The sequence below is a fragment of the Lissotriton helveticus genome, chromosome 1_2, assembly GCF_964261635.1.
Source record: "Lissotriton helveticus chromosome 1_2, aLisHel1.1, whole genome shotgun sequence".
Classification (NCBI taxonomy): domain Eukaryota; kingdom Metazoa; phylum Chordata; class Amphibia; order Caudata; family Salamandridae; genus Lissotriton; species Lissotriton helveticus.
In genome coordinates, this window is record NC_136058.1 from 50,837,994 (window position 1) to 50,863,235 (window position 25,242).

At 44.1% G+C, this 25,242-nt stretch overlaps 1 protein-coding gene across 1 annotated transcript in view; it reads left to right on the forward strand.

Annotated features, from left to right (window-relative positions):
• NEGR1 (neuronal growth regulator 1) overlaps window positions 1-25,242 on the forward strand; it is a 2,122,935-nt gene that overhangs the window by 1,626,735 nt on the left and 470,958 nt on the right. The window contains exon 5 of the mRNA XM_078668700.1: window positions 17,881-18,001. Coding sequence (XP_078524826.1) covers window positions 17,881-18,001 — 121 coding nt within the window. The remainder of the gene's footprint in view (window positions 1-17,880; window positions 18,002-25,242) is intronic.

Here is a 25,242-nt window from a genome sequence, read left to right on the forward strand (position 1 = left end):
CCGGGAATAGCATAGCATAGGGAATGTTTAGTTGTTGCAGTTTTTTATTCACCTGTAGGAATTTACGGCGTTGGTCTTGAACGGCCATAGTAAAGTCAGGATATATTGATATCTCCATTCCCTCATATTTCAGTTGACCTTTCTCCCTGGAGAGGTGAAGGGCAGCGTCTCTATCCCGATAGATAAGTAGCTTGGCTATTATGGGCCTGGGAGGGGCCCCAGTAACTGGTCGGTTTGCCAATGAGCGGTGTGCTCTATCGACAATGAGGACCTGCGAAGAAACCTCTCTCCCGAACAGTGCAATGATGAGTCGTTCTACATAGTCCTCCATCTTCCCGATGGCGGTAGTCGTGTTTCTCTACACTGTGCATGAGGCCATCCAGTCTGGCATTCATGGAATCCATTTTGGATTAGATGGAGGCTAAGCTTGACTGCAGCACCAGTCGAGATCTGTGGTGGAGGTGGATGGAGCATCTTGTTGGTCCTCATCAGGTTCGGTTGGGATCGGTTCGACTTGCAGGCATCAATGTGAGTTTTGGCTGCCGCCCCATGTCTGCTGAGTGGGGGGGGGGCGGAACAGTCATATTATGGAGGAGTGCTCAGTGCAATGTTGTTGGTTGTGTCCCGTGTCCCACATCATTGGATGTCGTCTCGATGTGCGGGGGGTTGGTGGCGAGGGGGCCAGCAGTGCTTGAAAAATAATTCCCCTGTGTTTATATGCAGTGGTCCTGAGTTTCTAGACCCGGTATCCTGGAGTCGCAGCTGCTCGCGTAAGCCGCACCATCAATTTAAACCATCATCTGTCTGGGCCGTGTCATCGGGTATTGTTGAGTGTGTGGAGGAGCAGTGTTAAACAGGGCCCGCAGATATATCCCCGCACCAGCAGTGTGGGGTTTCCATGCAGGTGCAGGCCCCTGGAGAATTTGCGTGCCTTCATGCTTGTTCACCGCGCACCCGGGCCCTAGAGCAGTGAGAGCCTCCGGCGCAGCGAACGTAGAGCGCCAAATTGCCCTGATCAGCATCAGTCAGCGAGCGTGTGGGCATCTGTGGGGGACTAACAAATCCCTTGGGTTAGGGCAATAAGTCCCTTTCTGCATCCGTTCTCAGTGTTCAGGGGAGGGGAGCAGGGCCTAGTCCAGTGCCACCCGAGCGTGCTTGGTGTGGTGGGATGAAGTGAGGCCTGTGAGCAGGTCACGGCTTCGGGATGCAATATCCATCGGCCCTGCACTATTAGGGCCAGTCACTCCCCCGTGGCCGAATGGCAAAGATGCCGTGAGGTCCATGTGTAGCCTAGATGTGGGAAGCCTGGCTACCGGATCGCAAGCATGGTTCTCTCCTACCTTGTTGGTGGCGGCAAGGGTGTTGCAGGTGTACTCTGTGCCCGTACTGGCCTTCCAGCAGCATTGTCAGGCTGCAGGTGCTCCCGCCAGGGACCTGCAGCGGCCCGCGGGGTCAGAGTGTGCGCCACGGGTTGGGAGATCGCACAGGCCTCCCAGCGATCCCGCAGCCGATGGCAGAGAGAGGCAGCTTCTCCACGGTCCGACCTCGCCTCGAGTCCCTCCAGTCGCAGAGGCAGGTCCACGGCTATCTGTACTTCGCCGCCCCCTCCGATCACGGCAGGCCTCAGAGCCGAGTTGGCAGGCGGCGGGCCTCCCCCCCCCCCCACCGGCAGCGACGGTGGGCTCTGCAACCCACCACAGAGCAGGTAGGGAGCAGGCAGCGGCAACTTTTGCACAGCGGAGCGGGGGTCAGTTGTTAACTTTGCCACAGGAGCAGCAAGTCCCCGTCTCAGGCACAGCAGCGGTTCAGTATGGCAACTTGAAGGTCAGGCCACCATCTTGGCCACTCTCGTGGGCAGCCAGAGAGTCCACTTTACTCCGGTTACAAACAGGAACTGCCGCAGCAAGGCAGCGCAGCAGATTCCCCAGAGTGTCAGCAATAAGCTGCAGTGGTTTTTACATGAATCCTTCGGGAAATGAAGAGGATTTTGTTTGGATGGAAGCCCGAGCAGCAAGAGCCTCACAGAGGTGTGGCCATCTTGCTTGGTGCCCTCTAGAGCCCCCAAAAATATATATATATATATATATATATATATATATATATATATATATATATATATATATATATATATATATATATATATATATATATATATATATATATATACTTGTTTTTAAATCACTTATCACATTTGTTTTAAATGTGGATAAAGAAGAACTACAAATCCCATAATGCATTGTCAAGTGGTTGGTTGTTGGAACACTAATAATGCCAGAGAAAATGGCCTCATATACTTTGATCAAGACTGTTAGATTGTAAGACATTCGTAAGTGTTGTTTGTGTGTATTTTGGCCGAATACATTAAGGTGGACTGTATGCCATCTCCTGCGTGTGTATTTGCATCTAAAAAAGGTGTTTTGTTCTAAGAAAAGTATTAACTTTGTGACACAAAATGCACCCCATCACCAAAGATGGAGGGCTAAGTGTCATATAAATGTATGTAAAATGAATTGAAAAAAGAAAGCACATCTTCTTAGCAGTACTCGTTTTCTGGTTCATATATGACTAGCCACCAAGTCCTACAGCAGATACAGCTAAACTTGTGTAATAAATAGCATGCACTCATTTCGTTTTGTGATCACTTATTAAATTATAATGTCTGACAACATTCAGGGGCTTTTATTAAAAGGTAAGTTAACTGCTTCATTGACATTTGCCAAGCAAGTGCACATTTTTTTGTGAACATCATAAAGAGCTACACCTGTATATACATTTGTGAAAATTTGTCAGCCTATACTGGCACATTTAAGTTTGCAGTAAGACATTTTAGAGGACATTTTCAAGAACATGTGATAATCATCGCAAAATTGGCATAACGCAACTTGGCACATCGCAGCCGATTGTGACAAAATAACACGGTGTTACCATTGTATTCCCAACCCTGTGGCACCATACGATAGTATCATGATAACGTGCTAAATGACTGCATAAAAATCAACACAAAGCCAAATAAATGCGAAACGCGAAAAAAGTTGTGATGCCCCAAATCGCGATATAAAAATCAGCAACAACCAGCGACAGGCCTGCAATTCCCACACGTCATGCAGGAAAATGCACTATAAAAGCCGCAAAAAAAACCACACTAAAACCAAATCAAAATCCGTAGCACCATGGATGCACCGGGACTCAGTGCAGATGACAACCTGAACCCCACAAGCCCCACGGAGGACCAGCCAGGAACCCCGTATTTGGGGAAGGGCAACGAGAAGAGGAAGAGGAAGACAGGGTTCAGTTCCCAGGAAGACTGGATCATCGTCACAGAGGTGATAGAACACTACCAACAACTGTTCGTCACCGCCACTGCGCCATTGGCAACACCAACCGAAATATGGCAGTCCATCGTGAACAATGCGAATGCAGTTGGAGTGTTGAGGAGGTCAATGGAGGAGGTCAAGAGGTGCTGGCATGATGTGCAAAGCCAAACCAAACAGAAACTCACTCAATCAATCATAACACTTGTATAGCGCACTACTCATCCGGAAGGGTCTCAAGGTGCTTGGGGGAAAGGGTCCGCTACTGCTCGAACAGCCAGGTCTTGAGTTGTCTCCTGAAGGCGAGATGGGCCTGGGTCAGCCGAAGGTGGATGGGGAGGGAGTTCCATGTCTTGGCCGCCAGGTACTAGAAGGATCTTCCTCCGGCGGTGGCTCTTCGGATGCGTGGTACGTCGGCGAGGGCGAGGTTAGTAGACCGTAGCTGGCGGGTGGGCATGTAGAAGGTCAGGCGGTCGTTGAGGTACTTGGGGCTCAGGTCGTGGAGAGAATTGTGTGCGTGGGTGAGTAGCCGGAACGTGATCCTCTTGTTGACGGGGAGCCAGTGCAGGTCTCTCAGATGGCCGGAGATGTGGCTGCATCGGGGGATGTCCTGGATGAGTCGGGGGGAGGCGTTCTGGATGCGTTGGAGTCTTTTCTGTAGCTTGGCTGTGGTTCCGGCGTAGAGGGTGTTTCTGTAGTCCAGTCGGCTGGTGACGAGTGCTTGGGTGACCGTCTTCCTGGTTTCGGTCGGGATCCATCGGAAGATCTTGCGAAGCATGCGTAGGGTGTGAAAGCATGATGAGGAGACGGCGTTGACTTGTCTGGTCATCGAGAGTGAGGAGTCCAGGATGAAGCCCAGGTTGCGTGCGTGGTCTGTTGGCTTGGGAGTGGTGCCCAGGGCGGGGGGCCACCAGGAGTCGTCCCAGGCGGAGGGCGATGGTCCCAGGATGAGGACTTCCGTCTTGTCTGAGTTCAGTTTCAGGCGGCTGTTCTTCATCCACTTGGCGACGTCTTTCATCCCTTCACGTAGGCTGGTTCTGGCGGTGTCGGGGTCTCTGGTGAGGGAGAGGATCAGCTGGGTGTCGTCGGCATAGGAGATGATGTTGAGGTTGTGTTGGCGTGCGATGGCTGCAAGAGGTCTCATGTAGAACAGGAAGGCAGCAAAGGCGACTGGAGGTGGGAGTCCTGCACCACAGGAGGAGCTGGATAAGCTGGAGGAAATGGTGGCCACAGTCATCAGTGTGGAGACGGTGCAAGGAGTTGGAAGCCCAGACACAGCTCAATATGACCTGACCCAACAGCAACACGGTGAGTAACGACCAGTGACTGGGGGGACAGAGGAAGATTGGCACAATGGCACACATGCACAATCATGTATAACACACTGCACACGCACAATGATTGTGGAACATGTCACTGATACCTTTGGCACACTGCAGCACACATAGAAACACCAAGTAGGCCCCCGTCCGCTATGTGCACAAAGGGCCGCTCTCCCTATAACCAATCCCATAACCTACCTATGCACATGTGCTGAACCCAGCAAAGCAGTGGCTCTGTGGGCCACACTGACAATACAAGTGACACTGCATGATCGATAGCATGGCTGCAGCCAAAATACATGACATGGTGCACAACACGACACTGAGGTGGCCCAGTGTGGATCACATCCTCAAAGTAGCAGGTCACACTATGACACATCCACGTGCACATACAACCCCTGATGTCAACAACAAATCTCCAGACAAACAATGCACAATAGTACAAAAACCGCTCAAGAGCACAAATGACCCAAGTCACCAACATCTCTTCACCCGAAAAGCACACAAGTCAAAAGCACACCGCCTCAAACGGATAAGGGGCTGCTAAATCAGAGCTGTTGGGGCGATTCTCCCAGAATGCAGCACACACACATAACAGTCACAGCACATCAACATTGACGACAATGTGGTACAAAGTGCAACACTTACACCACAGGACAGAGGACACAACTGGTGACGCTTGTGCATAGAAACTGGCCAATCACATCTGGCATTGCATGAAACTGTGAGATGATAATGTACAAGTACAACCTCACATCCGTCATGTGGTCGAAATGTCCACTGTCTCCCATCAAATAGCCAGATTCTCCAAAACAGTCACAATGTACATTGTCATGCGGTCAGTCTGGAAACATGTACAATGCGTCAACATACATAGAACACACTGTTAACCTGCATCTCCCCTTTACACTCCACAGGGAAAATCAACACCTCCTGCAGAGCAGACCAGACATCTCTTCAGTGATGATGAAGAGGTCGCCCTGGCCATACGCTCCGACACCCTCCAATGGCTCATAGATAGCATCTGCACGCCACCTCCAGGAGCAGGTCCGCCCAGCTGCATTGAGGTGATCCCACAACACAGCAGGAAGCACACACCTCCACGGCTGGCTCACAAGACCCCCACGACAAACACATGGCATTCCAACTCTGTGTGTTAGGGTGCCAGGAGAAGATGGCTGATCAGCTGCGGGTGGGGTTCGACCTCATGGCACCCAAACTAGATGCCATAGGTGGGTGTCTAAGTCCCATCAGGGACCACTTACAATCCCTAACTGGCACCCAATGTCCGCTCCATGCTCTCCAACAATCCTTGGTTGACATTACTGGGGCAATTAATCGGATACAAGAACTGTCTAGTCAGATAGGCTCCAGCGATGACAGCACAGAGTTGACACTGATGCGGAGGAAAATGGACACCATGGAGCCGATGCAGGCTGGAAGTATGGCTGCCACGGCTGAACACCAGCAAGATATAGCTGGGATCTTCCATGCCCTGCAGATCCTCGTCTTGCCATTGCTGCCACAGAGCCTGTCCAAGATGATTGCGGCAGGAACTTCAACACACACATCTCTGCCCCTGATGTGTCATTGGCACACAGTGATGCAGCCCTACCACCTTCGCCCCCTGATCTGTCTGCAGAAGACATATCAGAGGAGTAATATGTGGATGGTAATGACTGTGTGAGGAAGGAGGTAGTAGCATCCATCTCCGCCATATGGTCTGTCCCTGCCTGGTTCAGCCCTATGCATCATGCCCTGGAACAACACCTCCCACTGTCCCCTAAACACTCTGCGACATTCACCTGGACTCCAACATGGACTGCCATATCTGCTCTGGTTACCAATGACAGAGTAATCCGGCTGCGGACTGAACTCTTCCGATTAACTTTTCATTCTCCACTGGTCAACCATGTAATGTGGGCTTGGCATGGCCATGTACAGCTCTAGCTCCGACACTTCACAGAATGTAAATAAAACATCCCAAATCACACAGATGTGTCATGTCTATGTTTAATCAAGTATAAAATATGGATGAATGTAGGGACATTGATTCCACTAAAAGGTACACCCTGGGAAATGACTTCAATTCGCATGTTTAAACCTGACCCACATGGCCAATTAGATGACTGTGAAGGTGTGAACTAGCTGTGGCCTCATTGCACATGACCAACAATCTCAAAACCCCCCAAAGTAGCTCCACGTCCGTGTATTAAATAGGGCTGTGTGTAAAAATGTCAAAATCGGTAGCAGGCCTTAAGTAGTGTCCCCATCACATGTGACAACAGAACGTCTCGTCGCATACCTACTCACAAACATCTGTGTGGACACAGCCTGTTTTAATGGATCACATTGATTCACATGGCAAGAAGTTGGACACCATACTTACATTGCTGAAGACACTTAATAGCAGAGGTCTACCAGCAACTATCCCAACCACAATGTCTGGCTCACAGAGGTGGAGCTGTCAATAGAGACTCACCCCCAATGGAAATGCGTCAGTCAGTCCCTCCCTGTGTACGGACAATGCTCATTGAGGCACAAAATTTGTCATTCTAATTAACACTCATCACAGTGAAGTTGCGTAGACTTTATTAGCATGTGTGCCTCAGTACGGGCAAGGCAAGGGCCACAACATGCAATAATGAACACACATCTTTACGGTTGGAAACGTGCTCAGCACACCTAGCCTTGCTGGACGAGTCATGTGATGTACGGAGTCTGCTCATTGCTCCGTGTCAGCGGACACAACTCACAGCCCATGGGATCTGCATAGTTCTGTATCACTGGACTGGGCTGACTGTGTGCTCAGCTGACAGTGAGCAGGTGAAAGGGTCCAACAAGGTCACTTGTCGTACATTGCCATGTGTGTACTCTCCCTCCAGCAGTATGTCAGATTTAGGAACATTGCCAAACAACGCTGTGCAGCTTTGCCCATGGGACTGCCACACTTTGCACAGGTGTGTGTCAAAACGCATATGTGCACTCACATGCATTCTGAGTCCAGGCAAATGCAGACTTGTCCACTGTTGTGGTGGGATATGTGACCATTCCTCCAAGATGCAACAAGGTGTTGGGACCTGTGCTCTGGGTGACAATCAGTTGTGGCTGCAGGAACTTAGTTACTTGTCAATGAATGCGAGCGCAGCTTCATGGGCAATCAGCTCCGAGAGTATGTTGTTGTGAGTTCAACAAACATGAGGGAGAGCCAATCCAATAACTGGCCTGGACATCTGTGCTCCATCCATGCCATTTCGCCAATCTCCAACAGACAAGTCATAATCCAGTTCAGCTACCGTTGTGGTGGACAGGCAGAAATGACTCTTCCAAATAGTTGTTTAGAGTCAAATTTGATTGTGTTATTTTGTTGGTGAATGAATGGTTCTCCTTTTTCTGACCACACATGAATGTTAATTGTTGTAATTGTGCGACATCAGGCGAATGATTTTGCTTGTGATTTTGTGAAGTTGATGTGCAATATCATGGTCCCGGGGGGTGGGGATGCCCGATGTAGGGTCCCGGGGGGGGAGGGTAGGGTGATTCCTCAGGGGATGGCGGTGGGTGTTGTGTGGCCCTCTTCGGTGTCTGAGCTGCATGATTGTTGGCTCCATGACATCTGCTGTTCTTCAGCTGTGGTTCTGGGCTGGGCCCCCTTTTATGGTGCAGGTTGCCGTCTGACTTCACATCAGGTAAAAGCAGGTGTTAAATCCCTGCTGCTAACACTCCTTATTACCTGTTTTGTGATCTTATTGCAGATCTAGCTTAGTGTTGAGAATGTTGTGATGTGGTGTTGTCGTGGCATTTGCACGGGAACGTCTACTCTGCTTATCATTAGCGTTAGTTCCTGGGGTCATTTGTGGCAATGTATTTTGCGACTGCTATCGCAGGGGAACTGGTAATATCGGCTGTTAGCACCAGCTTGTGAATGGGGCGCTAAGTTTATCACCACTTTGGCTGAGATAAAGTGCTGATAACTTGGCGATAAGTCCTGAGAATATGCCCCTTTGTTTAGATAAAAAATATCTGTGATGATCTCAGAGAAAGATTCAGATAAATAATTATTGCTGCTCATTAGTATGGGAATGTTAATAAAGTTGTTTCAAACAATGATACATCCACCATTTCATAACGAGAATGACAGTTTACGAATGGATATATTCAATATGGCTATCAATCAACTCTGGGAGGGTTTACTGACAGTTTCACACCAAGATAAGACCATGTGACATTTGCTGATATGTGCTTGTCTTTGTCAATAAATAGGTAAACATTTGAGCTCATGCTTCTATCACTAATAACAAAGCGAACAAGCACAGCTTTTTTTGAAGGGTAGTCAGGAGAAACATCCCCCCCCCCAAAAAAACAGGATACACAGCTTAAAACATCTACAAAACCGTGCCTGAATGAAGCACAAGATTTCTGGAGGTATGATCATGAGCAGATCAAACAAAAATTGTTTATGCTTCTTGAAGTGCATTAGTTATGACTGGTTTAAGGATATGAGTTAGTGCAGGGTGAAATTTTACCTGTGCAGTTCAGGGAAAGATGAGCTGTGGCTTACTGGTCGGGGCTGCAGAGTTTAGAACCAGCATTTGTGCCTTTGTCCAATCAACATGTGATTTTATTGACCAGATTTTCCAACTGGTAAAATCAGTCCTTGTGATTCCACACCAGAAAATCTGGGTGGAGGACATCAGGCCAGTTATAATCAGAAGGAGTGGTATCCCATCTAGGATTACCACTCTACTCAACTCAAAGTCCAACCTGTAAATGGTTAAGAAAGGGGTGACAAAACATTTCATGTTAAACTGAAATGGACAGTAATTGACTTGATTCCACTTGAGAGAAACAATGATTCTGCAACTCCTAAACAATAATACCATGACATATTGTTAGAAATAAGGGTCTCTGGTTGGCAGAGGTAGGTATGTTTGTCCAAATAGGGACCCTTGCTTCTAGTCAGGGTAATGGGGATACACTTTTAAAATAACCCCTGTTCACCCCCTTGTAGCTTGGCATGAGCAGACAGGCTTATCTCAGAGGCCGTGTGTAAAGCATTTGTGAATACATACAGTAAAACATTGAAAACACTGCAAATGGACACCACACCAGTTTAGGGGGGAAAATAATCTTTATCTAAATAAAACAAGACCAAAACCACAAAAATCCACAATACAGTACTACAAATATGATTCTCAAATGGTAGAAATAGTTCAGTTCAAAGCAATTTGTAGATGCAACACTTTTCCCACAAAGTACCTTGGATGCATCACGCACACAAACAAATAGGGCCGCAGGGAAGCAGATGCATCGATTTCTTAATGTGTCCCTCAAGGATGCGACAGACCCGGTGACTCGCTGCGATGCAACAATCCGGGACGTTTCCTGCAGCCGCACAGAAGGGCTTGTGTCAGAATCGGTGCAGTGATCTCGGACTCTGGAGACCGATGCATTTGTTGCATCCTGCAGTGATTTCTCGACCCACAGGCACACGCTGCTTGGGTTTCCTCTGCAATGCATCAAAAAAAGGCATGGATGCATCACGCTTCTCACTGTTGCATTGCTTTTTTAGCTCCCAACAGCCAGAACAACCACCTGACGCGCAGAACAGCTACATTTACCTCTTGGCAGGTCAGAACTCCCAGCAAGGAAGTTTTGGGGAGCTAGGAATGAAGTCTTTGTGTCCCTGAGACTTCAGAACAGGAGCCAAGCTCTTCTTCAAGCCCTTGGAGATCTCCCTGAACCAGGGGATAGAGCAAATAGCAAAGTCATTTTCCCTTTCCTTGGCAGAAAGTAGCCACTGCAGGCCAACTCCAGACAGCAACCACAGGGGCATTATTCCTCCTCAGTTTCTCTAGCTCTGTTCCCTAGCAAAGGTTACTCTTGATTTTCCTGAAGTAATCTAAAGTTATGGGGTCTGGGCCCCAATATTTATACAGCAAAATCATTTGTTCTCTGGTGACAGAGAAGCCCTGTGCTCAGTCAAGACCAATTCAGTCCTCTCTGGTGCAGATTCCTGGCTGGAGGTGGAGACAGCATTGTGGAAGGCAGACCAGGCCATTCATGTGAAAGGAAATCCCCTCCCCTTCTCTAAATGCAGCCCAGGTCTATTCAGCCCAGCCTGACTCATCCAGGCTCTCTGGAGCCACTGTACCTCCCCAGCCCCTGTCAATCGAAAGCCAGACAGTTAATACACATCCTAGCAGAGGCACACTGGATAGCTAAGCAAGTAAAATACCTACTTGCCAAAAGTGGTGTTTTTAAACACAGAATATAAAAATCACCCAGACTAAAAGATGCATGATAACATTCTGAGTTCAGGCGTACTAAACTTTCTTTTCCCACCTTGTTCCCAGGGGTAGTTATGTTTATAAGATGCTATAAGCAAACTCCTCATTCTGTCCTATGGGAACAAGTAGCCTTGAAATAGTGAATCACAAAATTGGCAGTAATTCACTATCAGGATATGCCACACACATCAGGGCATGTCATACCTTTTACATACATTGCACCCTGCCCACAGGGGTACTTTAGGTCTACCGTAGGGGTGACTAACATGTACGAAAAGGGAAGGATAGGCCTCGCAATTATGTGCACTTGCCAGGTAGACATGGCAGTACCAAAATTGCGCACAGACACCAAGTTGGCAGGTCTCAGTTACATTTACAGGCTGCTTATGTGGGAGGCACAATTAGTGCTGCAGGCCCACTAGCAGCATTTGATTTACAGGTCAGGGGCACACACAGGAGGAGAAAAAGAGCTGCTTCAATAACACCACTGCTGCATTGAAATCTTCAAGAGAGCTCTTCAAAATCATCGACTCCCTATCCTCACCAAAAACCCCTAATTCAGTGGTTGAGACACAGGCACTATGTGAAAGTATTGCTAACTTTTTCCACACTAAAATAGCAGACATACATACTGCTCTGGAAACTCTAAATTTGGAGTTGAACAGTCGGCCGGCATCCACCTCATCTTTACCTCATTCCGTGGTCAGGCCTGTGGTCTCGGAAGCAAGTTCTTGCTCCCGTTTGACATACTTTCCTTTGATGTCACTGGTAGAGCTTAACAATCTCCTAGACGCTACTAAGTCTTGTTCCCCCTTAGACCCCTGCCCTTTAAAAACTCTCAAGGCTTGCAGAGAGGCTGTTCTTCCTTCCCTACTGGAGATTATGAATATGGCCATCACCGAAGGGATCTTTCCCGTAGCCTGGAAGACCGCGGTTGTTAAACCCCTGCTAAAAAAGGTCTCCTTGAATCCCGAAGTCCTAAAAAAAATTCGGCCCATTTCTTTACTTCCGGCCCCGCCTAAAATACTCGAAGCCCATCTCAATCGGCACCTGTCCTCATATCTGGAGAGGGAGAATCTGCTGGATGTTTCCCAGCATGGGTTCCGTGCGGCCCATAGTACAGAAACGGCCCTCACGGTGGTAGTCAACAACATCAGATCAGAAGTTGACAAGGGTCAAACCGCTCTACTGGTGTTGTTGGACTTAACAGCAGCTTTCGACACCCTGTCCCCTGCAATCCTGGTAGACAGGCTGAGGGCGATATGGGTCGAGGACAACACTTTGAATCTCCTTTCCTCTTTTCTGCATCAGAGACAGCAGAGAGTTAAATTGGGCAAATTCCTGTCTCCCTCCCAGGCGGTGCAATGTGGGGTCCCACAGGGCTCAGCTCTGAGCCCTGTATTATTTAACATATATCTGACCCCCCTTGCTAAAATTATAAGATCTTTTGGGTATCAGGTACTCTCCTATGCCGATGATACTCAGATCATTGTCTCTACTTCCCGACCGACACAAGACTCTGCCCCTAAATTTCGAGCGTGCATGGAAGAGGTATCTGTATGGATGATACGTAACCATCTTAAGCTGAACGGAGAGAAGACTGAGGTCTTGGTCTTTGGTGGGAGCCATGAATTGTGGAATGATGACTTGTGGCCCGTCTCACTAGGGAACTGTCCCCAACCGGTACAAGCAGCCAGCAATTTAGGCATCATAATTGACCCAGCCCTCTCCTTCGACCGTCAGGTCAATAAAACAGTGGCCACATGCTGTACTATTATTCGGACATTGAAAAAGAACGCCCCCTATCTGTCCCCGGAGGCATGTAAACAATCAACGGTCGCCCTGGTATCTTCCAGGCTCGACTATTGTAACGCGCTATATGGTGGTATTACCACGAAAGCGAGTCAGCGACTTCAGGTGGTTCAAAACGCTGCCGCTAGGCTGGTTCTCAATCTGCCCAGGTGCTCATCGGCCACCAAGGCGAGAAAAGACCTCCACTGGCTGCCAATTCAGGCCAGAATTTCTTTTAAGTTCCTCTGTCTGGCCCACAGGGCTGTAGTTGGACCTGGTTCCGAAGGGATTAAAGCTTTAGTCAGCCCCTACATCCCCAGCAGATCCCTTCGCTCATCCACCAAAAACCTGCTCACCGTCCCTAGATTCAATAAGGTGAAGTGGGGAGGAAGATCGTTCTCCTTCTTGGTACCCAAACTATGGAACACGCTCCCGCCTGAACTTTCCATCCAACCCTCATTGATGATTTTTCGTAAACTTTTGAAGACATGGCTCTTTTCCCTGGCTTATTAATTATTAATTATTACTATATCTCCTTCCTGTTTTGCTGTGCCTATCTGTCTGTTATCTGCGCCTTGATGCCCCCTGGGGTTAAGTTATGCGCATTATAAGACACCCATTCATTCATTCATTCACACAGTGCACTGGACTAGGGACTAACTAGTAAATCAAATATGCCAATCATTGAATCGCTAATCTATCACAACACTTTACACTGAGAACCTATGCACTTTAGCACAGATCAGCAGTGGTAAACTGCCCAGAGTCATAAAACCAACAAAAACTTGTCAGAAACAGAAGGCCACGAAGCAAAGTATATGGGGATAAACCCGCTGTAAAAGCCAGGTCTAGCACATATTTTTACATTGTTTTTGTGGGCATTTATAGTATGGATCTACTCCGAGGGGAGTGGAGTGCTGTATAGAGAGATGGACATTACATGTAACCACATGCATATTTGCACGTATGAGATTAATAGGCATCTGTGTATGAGCTACTGGTCACAAATCTAACCAGATCTAGCAGTAAGCCTCATGATTAGGGCGAATCCCAGGCATCTGCAGCCCCTGTGCGGCACATGGGGCCCCACCCAGCAGCCTCAATTCTGCTTCAGGCCTATTGATGTATGTTTGACCTGGCCCTTTTTGAACTTGGTGCCTTAATCCCCCTTATTTACCTCTTCTTTGCTGGCTAACCAGTTCTAAAATGCATGTATTCCCTCCCAAAAACATGGTAACATTAGTCCATACCCAATTGGCATATTTAAATTGCGTATACGCCCATGGTAAAGTACACTACATGTGCCCAGGGCCTATAAATAAAATGTTACTAATGGGCCTTAAATGACAAACAATAGAGGGATGGAATGCTGAACAAATCAAAAATTTACCCCCAGTCAAAAGATCTGGGTTAAATCCATTGTTCTTTTGCTAACTGTGCCACCGTAGTTTAGACCCATCCATATGCAAATCAGTGTTGACCCTGTTCCTCATGGGAACAGTCCAGCATGAACTGCCAAGCCAAGTCCTACCTGCACCAGAAACATATATCCTGTGACTGGTTTCTGGGTTTTACCCCTCAACAGCCAGACTAGCTTGAATCTAGTGGCACATGAGCCCGTGACCCACGTCTGGTCATACCCGGTGCACTTGGGGCGAGAAAGCAAATGACACACAATAGATGAACGGAATGCAGAGCAAATCAAACATTCACCCCAGTCAAAAGATCTGGGTTAAATCCATCATTATTTTGCTCACCATGCCACCCCAGTTTAGACCCAGCCATATGCAAGTAAGGCTTGTCCCTGTTCCTCATGGAAAGAGCCTACCCAGGACTGCCAATCCAGGACCTCCTTGGACCAGAAACAAGCATCCAAGGACCGGTTTTGGGGTATTACTCCTCATCAGCCAAGCTAACTTGAATCTAGTGGCACAGTGAGCCTGGGACCCACGTCTGGGCAAACCTAGTGCGCTTAGGGCGAGAAAGTAAAAGATACACAAAGAAATGAAGGAATGCAGAGCAAATCGAACATTCACCCCCAGTCAATAGATCTGGGTTAAATTCATTGCTCTTTTGCTCACCATCCACCCCAGTTTGGACCCAGCCATATGCAAATCAGCATTGACCCTGTTCCTCATGGGAACAGTCTAGCCCAAAGTGCCAAGCCAGTTGCTTCCTGGACCAGAAACAAGCATCCTGGGACCGATTTCTGGGTATTACCCCTCATCAAACAGGCTAGCTTGAATCTAGTAGCACGTGAGCTTGTGCCACCCACCTAGGTAGCCTCCTAACCATGTCTCAGCCCTTCCTCTGCAGGGCTTCTGTTTGTAGTTTACTACCACTTTGACTTGGCTTTTAAAAAATACTTGTCAAGTCTTAAACTCCCCTTTTATTACATCTAAGTCTCCCCTAAGATAGGCCTTAGGAAGTCATACTTGCAGGGGGCTGTGTAACTAACAGGTACGGCATGTACTGTTAGGTTTTACTTGTTCTGGTAGTGACAAACAGATATATCAGTTTTGCACTACTGTGAGGCCTACTCCTCTCATACGGCTAACACTGGGAATTCATTAAAAACCTTTAAGCTGTAATTCCTGGTTATAAGGGAGTAGCTGCATCATGTTTCATATCTTTGGAATGATAAGTATACATCCTCGTTATAGGTAAAGTCATATTTAACATTAATATTTTAGAAATGCCACTTTAAGACAGGGGCAATATCTCTGCTCTTACCTCTCTGTGCACCTTTAAATATACTTCGGGGCTGGGTATCAGTTATGCTTGGGCATTCCTCCAGACAGGTGTTGATATTGATAAAAACTATGGCAATTCTTATAATGGTACACTCACATCCACAAAAGAAATTGCATCTCTATTATCAAATTCACCGTCATGAACTCTCCATCAACCCCGACTCCGAAATGCGTGTTTAGGCACGCTCTGCAACCTAGGCCCGTGGTAACTGATTGACTGGCCACAGATGGGGTGGCACATAGCTGGCAGACAAACATGCGTACAAGAACCTCAATTCCACCCCCCAGATAAGTGCAGTGACACCACAATGGTCGAGGGAAATTGGCCACATAAAGTACACATGGCCAGAGGTGCGCGTGCATTCCCAAAAAATCACTAAGCCAGATGCCACATGGAGTTTGGAACAGGTTCACCTCATGCCGGGCATGTGGACATAAACTCATTGGCCCACATTACGTCCACACAAGGTAGAGGCCCACCTGCATTTTTTATCAGGGATCTTTTATTTACGACTCCACAGATAAGAACCCCATTTTTTAATCGAACAAGGATCAAAGGATGTACTTTTATGACACCCCAGACTGTATAAAAGTTGCTTGGATTTATTGTCCTTTGAGATACTTTTCAGACCGATTTCTGTGAGCTGTACTCCCAGCTGAGGTGTTTAATTAACCAACCATTTCTGTTTTGCCAAACACCTCTTGAATTTTTCTTTTTTTCAAGGTAAATTTATATTCAAGCCACACAGGCACAAACACAGGAAGGCTTGGTGTGGCTGAGTACCCATCTACATATTTCTGAATTCTGATGGTCCTTCCTGGGCAGGAAGGGGCTCACACATGCACTTCAAAAGGTAGAGTCCTGACCCCACACAAAGGACTGATTAACCCCCACAAAGCCATTCGTTGAAATTTTCCCCAACTTCAAATGGCATGTTTGGGTATAAGTGCTGGGTCTAAGACTCAAGCAAATCAGACACTTCTGGACCTACAACTGAACCTTTGTCAGAAGAACTGCTGTGGATTCAATTGGACAGCTGATCTGGAATGCCTATTTGTTGCCCTGCTGCCTTCTGCTTCTTGACTCTGCTGAAGAAGAGCTGGACGTTGCCTTCTACCAAGTGATCTCGATGTGCTTGTTGTCTTGCCTCCTGATGCTTGAGATTCAGGTTTATCAAAGTCTATACACCTACTCCCGTGCCTGGATCCCTAGAAGTGGCCCAAATACTTGGAACACAGACTTCAAGACATCTCCTGTCTGCGTGTGGCAGAACAGGCACATTATTCTGTTGTGGGAGTAAAATCGGTGCATCGGTTCAGAACCAGCACTTTGCCTCCAGAGTAGGACCACATATCATCACCCCGCAGCTTGGTGAGATCGACGCATCCCCTCAGCCGCATGGCAGATACCGATGCATCGCCTCTCAACTCCGCCACCCATCTTTAGAACTGATGTATCACCTTCACTGCATGGAGAAGATGGATGTATCTCGCTGCTTGAGACCAGGAAATATACTTTGTTCACCAGGGCCTGCATGGGTCCTGTAGCGGGCCAGTGCTCCATCGTGATCAGTCCGAACTTTGACTTTGCTCTGGACCAGCATGACCTAAAGTAACCTTTTTAGAGCTACTTGCTTTTATGCGCTTTTCTGCCTTTATTTCTTCAAAATTCAGTATTTCAACTTCTACACATTGGATTTTAGTCATTTGGGTCTTGTTTTATTTATAATTGTCTACACTGTTGTGCAGTCTTTTTGGGGTGTTTTCACTGTCTTACTGTATGAGTATTGCAAAAATACTTTACACAATGCCTTCTAAGTTAAGCAAGCCTCATCTGTGCCTAGCTACCAGTGGGTGAGCGCAAGAACATTTAGGTTGGGTTGGACTTACCCTGACTAGGATTGTGGTCCCTAATTGTACAGGGTGTATACCTCTGCCAACTAGAGACCCAGTTTCAAACAATATAGCCATAATATGCAAATCTCAGGGGCCCCATACCACATTTTGCAGGGGGGAAGCCATCATTTTGCATAACACCACTACTACTGCATTTCATGAATATCCGCAAACGTGGTAATAGGGGCACCTGTTATTTACAAATATTATGCACAACATAATGTTGGTCTTAGCAGCTAAATAAAAGAGGAAGTGTTGGGACTGCATCACAACTATGCCATGTAATGAGGGAATGTTGGTGATGTGTATGGTCAGGCAGATGACCAGGTGTTTGTTGATTAAGCAGTGTCTCAATTAAGCCCTCTCCGTGCTTTACACGTTTAGGGTCTACTCTTTTGTTACTCTCTCACAACTACAAGTTTTAGTGGTTATTATACATATAGTCACTGCTTGAACAAATTGCGTGCACAAAAGCTTATTGAATTGCTTTTAGTAAAACCACATTTTTATTCTACAGTTGCCCCCACAATATTGGAAATTCGGCCGTCGGGAGTGGCCCTTGGACGCAGTGGTTTGATACGATGTGAAACAGCAGCAGTTCCCGCACCCCAATTTGAATGGTACAAAGGAGAGAAAAAGTAAGCAACATAATTATTTCAAATTAGAACAAATGCATTTTTCTTGTCCATTGTCCTAAATAGTTTATTTTTTATTGTGCCTTCTGAAGTTTCCTTGGTGGCTTAATTGATGGTATTTCAAGCTTGGTAATTTAATCTTGATATGAAACCTCTAAATTGTAGTTTTAAGCATGTTTGTTCCCATTAGGAAGCCAATTAATGTCCACAACCAAGCAAACAGTTATCAAACTTCCTTTGTGAGATCTCGTTTAATCATCTCCAGTAAGATTAGAAATCATGTTCCACGCTTTGAAATCATTTATTTGAAACCAGTTGTCTGTTGTAGTAAGAATTCCACTTCTTTCAAAAGAAAAATATATATTTCTTCTTTGAGTGGTTCATCTCACCTAGTGATGTTAAGGTTTTATAAGGTCTGATGTCTGTATGAAATTGGAAATTGCTTTCAGTAAAGTCCACAATTTGCAGTATTCCAGAAATGTACCAAACACATTCAAGCTTCCTCTACTAATTGGTATCCTGCCTCGCTGTCTGTAAAAAGGGGTCAATGGATTTACTGGTGTAGGCTTTCAACAGTACCTTTCCACCTTGGTGGGATTTTCAGAAGCTGGTGTGTGTTCAGCGCCTGGCCAGCTGGGGGTGTGCACTGCTGCTCTTGACAGGTGAACCATTGTTTGAGAGAGGAGAAACAAATAAAAACAATTTTTCTCCACATTGTTTCACCCAAAAGTGGCAACTCAGCATGAAAAAAAAAAATTAACTAGGAAACAAAGGACAAAGAAGACTGAAGAAAAAAAGCCATAAATAAGTCAACTTTTTTCACTTTTTATAATCCTTTTCACATTGATGAGAGCACTTCTCTTTATGCTTCTCTTAAATTTCTCCCTTTTAAAAGAAATTACTCCAATGTTTGTGCAAACGTTTTCGTGTGAGTTATATGCTACTTTTCTCCAATTTCTTCTTGTCCTTTCCGGAGCTGTCAAACAAGATCACTGCCAGGACCATCTGCCATTATAACGTTTAAGAGCAGATTTCTAAGTGAAATCAATCACACTCTGACTTGAATATTAGGTGCAAACAGCCATACTTGTTAACAAAAATAAAGTATTCATGTATGGTATTTGACTTCAATTTCACATGTGGTCAATTAGAACATAAACTACTCCACAAATGAGCACTGATCACATTTATATTATGAATGTGCTGTTATTCCTATGGATGAATTAACACTAGCCACAAATATTATATTGATGAAAATATTTGGTATATGACTGTTTAAACTAAAACCATTCCTTTGGGATACTGAAAAGTTTCATTTCTTAAATATAGTTTCTCTTTGCTAAAGTTTGCTTTGTGAGGTTTTCTACTTGCTTAAGATTAATGGGAATAATTTGGACACCAAATAAGTATTAGGCAGCATTACACATTTGACAAATATCAATTACTTGTGCAGAGTATCACTTTTTTGGCTAGACAAATACCTTAATTTAGTAAGAAATGCTCATTTCCCATGTAGTAATAATTTTTTTAAAATATTTTTTTGTTTGACGATATTCAAAGGAATAACAATGAAGAAAACAATAATAGAATCGTAATAAAACAACGTACATATTAATATGAATATTAATAATAATACAACTTGAAAGAAGAGCATATAAGAATCACATTTTCATATAATTTTATATTAAAAAAGGAAATGATACAGAAAGAGAAGAGAAAAAAGTGATTAGTTAAATGAAAAAGTAAGAAAACAGACAAAGCTAAGAAAAAAGAAAATATAGGGAGAAATAGGATAGGGAAAATAGAAATATGAGAAATAAGAGTTAGGTGAGTGGGAAGAGAAATGTAGTAAATGGTAACCAATTTAGACCTGATTTTATCTTTTGGTGTAACGATAATGAAGAAACATTTGCTATTCTATGCTCATTGCAAATATGATTTCACCATGTTGAAATAGACCATTTAGAAGTATCTTTCCAACATGCGAATATAACCTCGAAAGCATGTGCAATAAAAAGAATGAACAACAAAGGTTTAGGTGACGTATAATCAAAGTCGGGAGCCAGAGAACTTAAGAAAACATTCTGAATTGATAGTTGAATATTATATTTGAGAACCTTAAAACATTTAGACCAAATCATTTTCCAAAAATTAAACATAGGTGAGCAATAATGAAGTAAATGTGTTAAAGTACCTGTGGATTTAGAGCAAGACCAGCAAAGCAAAGTTATATGAAATTTAGAAATACATTCAGGAGCAATAACTGCTCTATTGTAAATAAGGAAAATACACAAGCGAGGTTAGTTTCCCACAGTAATTCAATAGAAATTTTTTATCGTACAGTAATAGGAGATAATAAGACTTCATATATTTGAGCAGCTTTGTGAATGGATTCGTGAACAACACTCTGCAATGTTGTCAAGGGTGGGAGATGAGACAGATCATAAGGAACATTTTTATTTAATAAAATGGAATGAAGAGCAGACAATATTAAATCATATTCCTGTAAAAATTAGTTTGGAAAATTGTACTCTGTTTGCAATTGGGGAAAGCGTATAACAAAGTTATGACTTACCAACTGATGTATAAACATAATACCCCTTTCTTTCAAATGTTTGAAATAAAGTGACTTACGACAAAATTAAATAAACTTATTATACCAGATGGAGGACGGTAGAAAACATTGATGAAAATCAAAATCCTTTGTAAAAATTGTATTTAACTAATGTTTGGAATATTTAAAATATATAAAATTGGGATTTTGGAATTGAAAGTACATTTAGACTTGTAATCCACATCATTAATCATTCAAATGCAATCCATGTTGGCATTGGAGAGTTTTAAAAATCATTATTTAAAACGTACAATTGACCGATTAAAAAAGCAGAGTGATATAACTTGAAATCCAGAAAATGAACTCCACCTTCATTCTTTGGACGTTTAACTTTATATAGGGCAATACGTGAGTGTTTATTACTCCATAGAAATTTGGTACAGATAGAGGTAATCTGGGAAAAGTAATAATTGGGTATTTTGAAAGATAACATGAATAATGTGTAAAGCACATGAGTAACAATCATCATCCCAAGGGCATCAACAATCTCTTGAAGAGTTAAATATGCTTCTAATTATTTCATTTTGTCAGGGATGGAAGGAGGATGCAGAAGAGCAGTAAAAAAGTGTCTATATTATGTTTTGAGGGAATGGTGTCTTCAGTATAATATGATTTGTAGTAATCTTGGAAGACATTTGAAATATCAGAATTGTAAGACTCAATAGTGTCAGTACGTTCATTATGAATTGGCCCAATGTTTTAACGCGCCAATATAATTTTTCAATAACTAGCCATCATTTAACCAGCTTTCTTTTGAACTCCAGGATACTTAATTTTAACCTTAAGTAGGATATTGCAAGCATCAGTGGTGGCAAGTTTCTTGAGGGTAGACTTGGCTGCATTGAGTTCATATATAACAGACAGAAAGGGATTTTGAGGTGCAATAGGAGTGTTCAAGTTTTTTAATTTGTTTGTAGTAGAGTAAGATATTGAGAATTAACTGTATATTTCCTCTTAGCTGTATATGACATAGTAATGGCCTAGAAAGAGGATTTAAAAGCATCCCAGCTATTTTAAATGGAACTATCAATAGAGTGGTTAATTAAAAAAACTCATTGATAAAAGCAGTTTCTTTTGTAATACAACTGGTATCAGATAAAAGAAAGTTATTGAATTTCAATTGACCCGGTTTAGAGTTCTTGAGTCATAAATCAGAAGAGGCACAAATAAAAATGGAGCCAATTAATGATGATTTAATAGGAGGAAGTAAAGGTTTGGAAAATAAAATGTAATTCATTGAAGACATAATATGATGAGCATTAGAGAAAAATGTACATTTGAAAATATCATGACTACAGGTTTTCCAAACATCAAATAATGAATGAGTGACCATGGCCTATAGGAATGTTTTATTGGACTTATCAGGAATACATTTACATTTAGATTTCCTGTCAGAAAAAAGGTCTAACCATTGATTAAAGTCACCTGCTACAATAATATTGGGGTTATGAATGGGGGGCCATTTTATTTTAATAGTATGCTTAAAGTCAAGATATGGTTTCACAGGGCCCTAAATATTAAATAAAGAATTCTGTTTATTAGGACTTATATCATCTACCAGTACGCATCGCCCATCATTATCACACTAAGGGGCAGATTTACAAGCCCCTTGCGCCACGTTTACGCCGCTGTTGCGTCACACAAGGCAGCGTAATTGTGGCGCATCCCTATGAGGCATTTACACCGTGACTCATCTATGGAGATGCGTCACGGTGTAAGGCCCTGCGCCACATGAAACCTGCGTCAGGTTTCATGTAGGCGTTCCGGTGCAGGGGGGGGCGTTCCGTCACAGGAACGCCCCTGAAAAGTGACTCAGTGAAATCTACAAGATTTCACTGAGTCACTTTCCCAACGCTGATGCGTCAAAACCCTGCACCTGCTTGAAGCAGGCGTAAGGCTTGACGCACCACATTAAAGATAGGGCAAGTCGGAAAAGTGCTGGAGTTGCGTGCCGCACGCAACACAACTTCAGCACTGCGCCAACTTTACGCCCAAGATGCGACACGCATCTGTTCATTCCTGCGTCATGGTGCGCCGCATTGTAAATGCGGCGCATCATGGGTGGCGCATGGAAGAACTTGTGTGCCGCATCTTTCCTGGCGCATCTCTGCCGATTTGCAGAGATGCGTCAGGCAACGTAAATCTGCCCCAAAGTATATATAATCTGCACTTTTAGCGATTCATGAAAAAGGATAGCACCACCACCTTTACGATTAATGGCTGGAGAAAAAACTACTTAGTCTGCCCATTGCCATTTTAGTTTAAGTGATTCTGCATCATTACGATGAGTTTCCTGTAAAAAAATAACATGGGAATTACATTTTGACATGTGAGAAAGTACCTTTTGCCTGTTTTGATGGGATGTCCCAGACCATGAATGTTCCACGATACAACCATAAACCTTAAACACATTAAGGATTACAGGAAGCGAAACAGGAATAAGGATGACAAGCTGCAAAGAAATGTAAAGGGAAACAAAAAAGACACCAGGTTCGATTCACAAAGAAATGAGACGAAAGTCTAACTTCATGACTATTGGTATTCACAAAGGGCATTTCATGTATTAAAGTTAGAATTTTGTGTCAGTTTAAATTAAGTTTGGCCTTAAGTTTAACTGACACCAAAACTTAAGTAAAACTGAGACAAAAGTCTAACTTCACTACTCGCGAATTACGTTTAAGAATACCGAAAGTCGTAAAGTTAGACTTTCGTCTTAGTTTATTTTTGTGAATTGAACCCATCAATTATTAACATTAACATAACAAAGGAGAAATGTAGACAGGATAACAATAAAAAACAAAAAAGACACTCACACAGTTACAAGAAAGAGAATAAGAGAGATGAAATAGGAAGAGACAGATAAAGGATAAAATCCTAATCTGAAGCAAAGATAATGGAGAATGAGCATGAGATGTCAGCACTGAGCAGCAGGGAGATAAAAGAAATAAAATATATAAAACATAACCATATACTTAGAAAGATACAGAATAATATGTTAAGGAAAACATGTGCATAATAAAATGATTAAGAGCATTGAATGATAGTATCCATATTACGATTTGAAAAGTTCTCAATAAACAATTTCAATTTAACTGGATCATGAAAAGATCATGAAATGCCTTAATGAGTAATTTTACAAAGACATGGATGTAGAATGCAATTACGAATACTCAGCTGTTTCATTTGAGGATGAAGTGCAAGAAATTATATTCTTCTATTGATGGCATTAGAAAGGTCTTGAAAAATGAAGATATTGTGGCTGAACCATACAAAATCGAAGTTTTACCAGCTTTCAGAACACGCATCAAGTCGCTGATCTCCAGGAATATCATTATGATACCTCACGGACTAGTGAAGTGTGGTTGAGGATGACAAAGACAATGCACTCACTGAATATTAATAAATGCAAAAAGAACAATTGATGGACAGAATGCGGAACAATGTCATACATTCACCCCAGTACAGAGATCTGGGCCTAAATCATTTTTTTGCTCACCATGCCATTCCAGTTTGGACCCAGCCATGTGCAAATCAGTCTTGACCCTGCGCCTAATGGGAACAGTCCAGCCTGAACTGCCAGGCCAGGTCCTCCCTGGTCCGAAATGGAAAAGCTGTTGGAAAGCAACTTTGGGGGCCCATGTCTCCATGGCCTACAGTAGGTGGCTGAGGGGGTACCTAGGGTGCCCCCCTGTAAATCCATGCACTGTGTGGTAGGCACCATGAGGTGCCTGCCACAGGGTGCAGGATTTTACACACACCCACATTTCTTTATGGGAGCCTGTATTACCGCTGGTTCACTGCCGTAACACATGCTCCTATAGAGAAATGTGAGTATCCGACCAAACAGTTTTTGGTTGCATCGTAATTAGGCAGTCAGTCTGGAGACCAAGACTGTGTTGGTCAGACGCAATTCTGAGCGACATCGTAATAAGCCCCATTGTGCCAAAGTTACACTGTGGAGGTAGGCGCAGCAAAGAAAGGCAGCAGACAGTTGATGTACTCAGTTGGCATGCTGACAAAATAGCACCCGTTTTCGTTTGACTGGAATTCCCGCTTCAGCAATGGGACACATGAAACGTTCCTCCTGTGGCTCCCATTGGCTTGAAATGTTGCAACGATGATAAGGGGACACATACAGTCAATGGAGGACACCACGAGTAGCTGGCACATGGCTAAATATAGAAGAATAGCTCCTTGTTGCAACTGAGCTCAGCAACCCACCACCATCCTGCTTTGCGCAGAAGCCACACCCCCCAATGTTTTAAACATTTGACCTGCCTCCTGTGTGCCTCTAATCGAATATTGCAAAATAGCTTCTAATAAACTAATCATGATTTTAAACTTATCTGAAACAATAATGAAGGAGAAATTTGAAGTACACAATTTCTTTCCTTGCAACCTATCTCTAATTCTGGCAAATAGTATGGCTACTACCTGTTTTCACAAAGTTGGCTGCCAGGGGGTTTAAGTATTAAAATGTTGACATTAATGCCATTGCAAGTGTTTTTTTTTTTAAACAAAAAAATCATTTCTAGCACACATCCAGTTTTGACATAAATGTTAACATCACTACCACAACAGTGTTAAAGATATCTCACGAGATATAATACATCCATTTTAATCCCAGAGT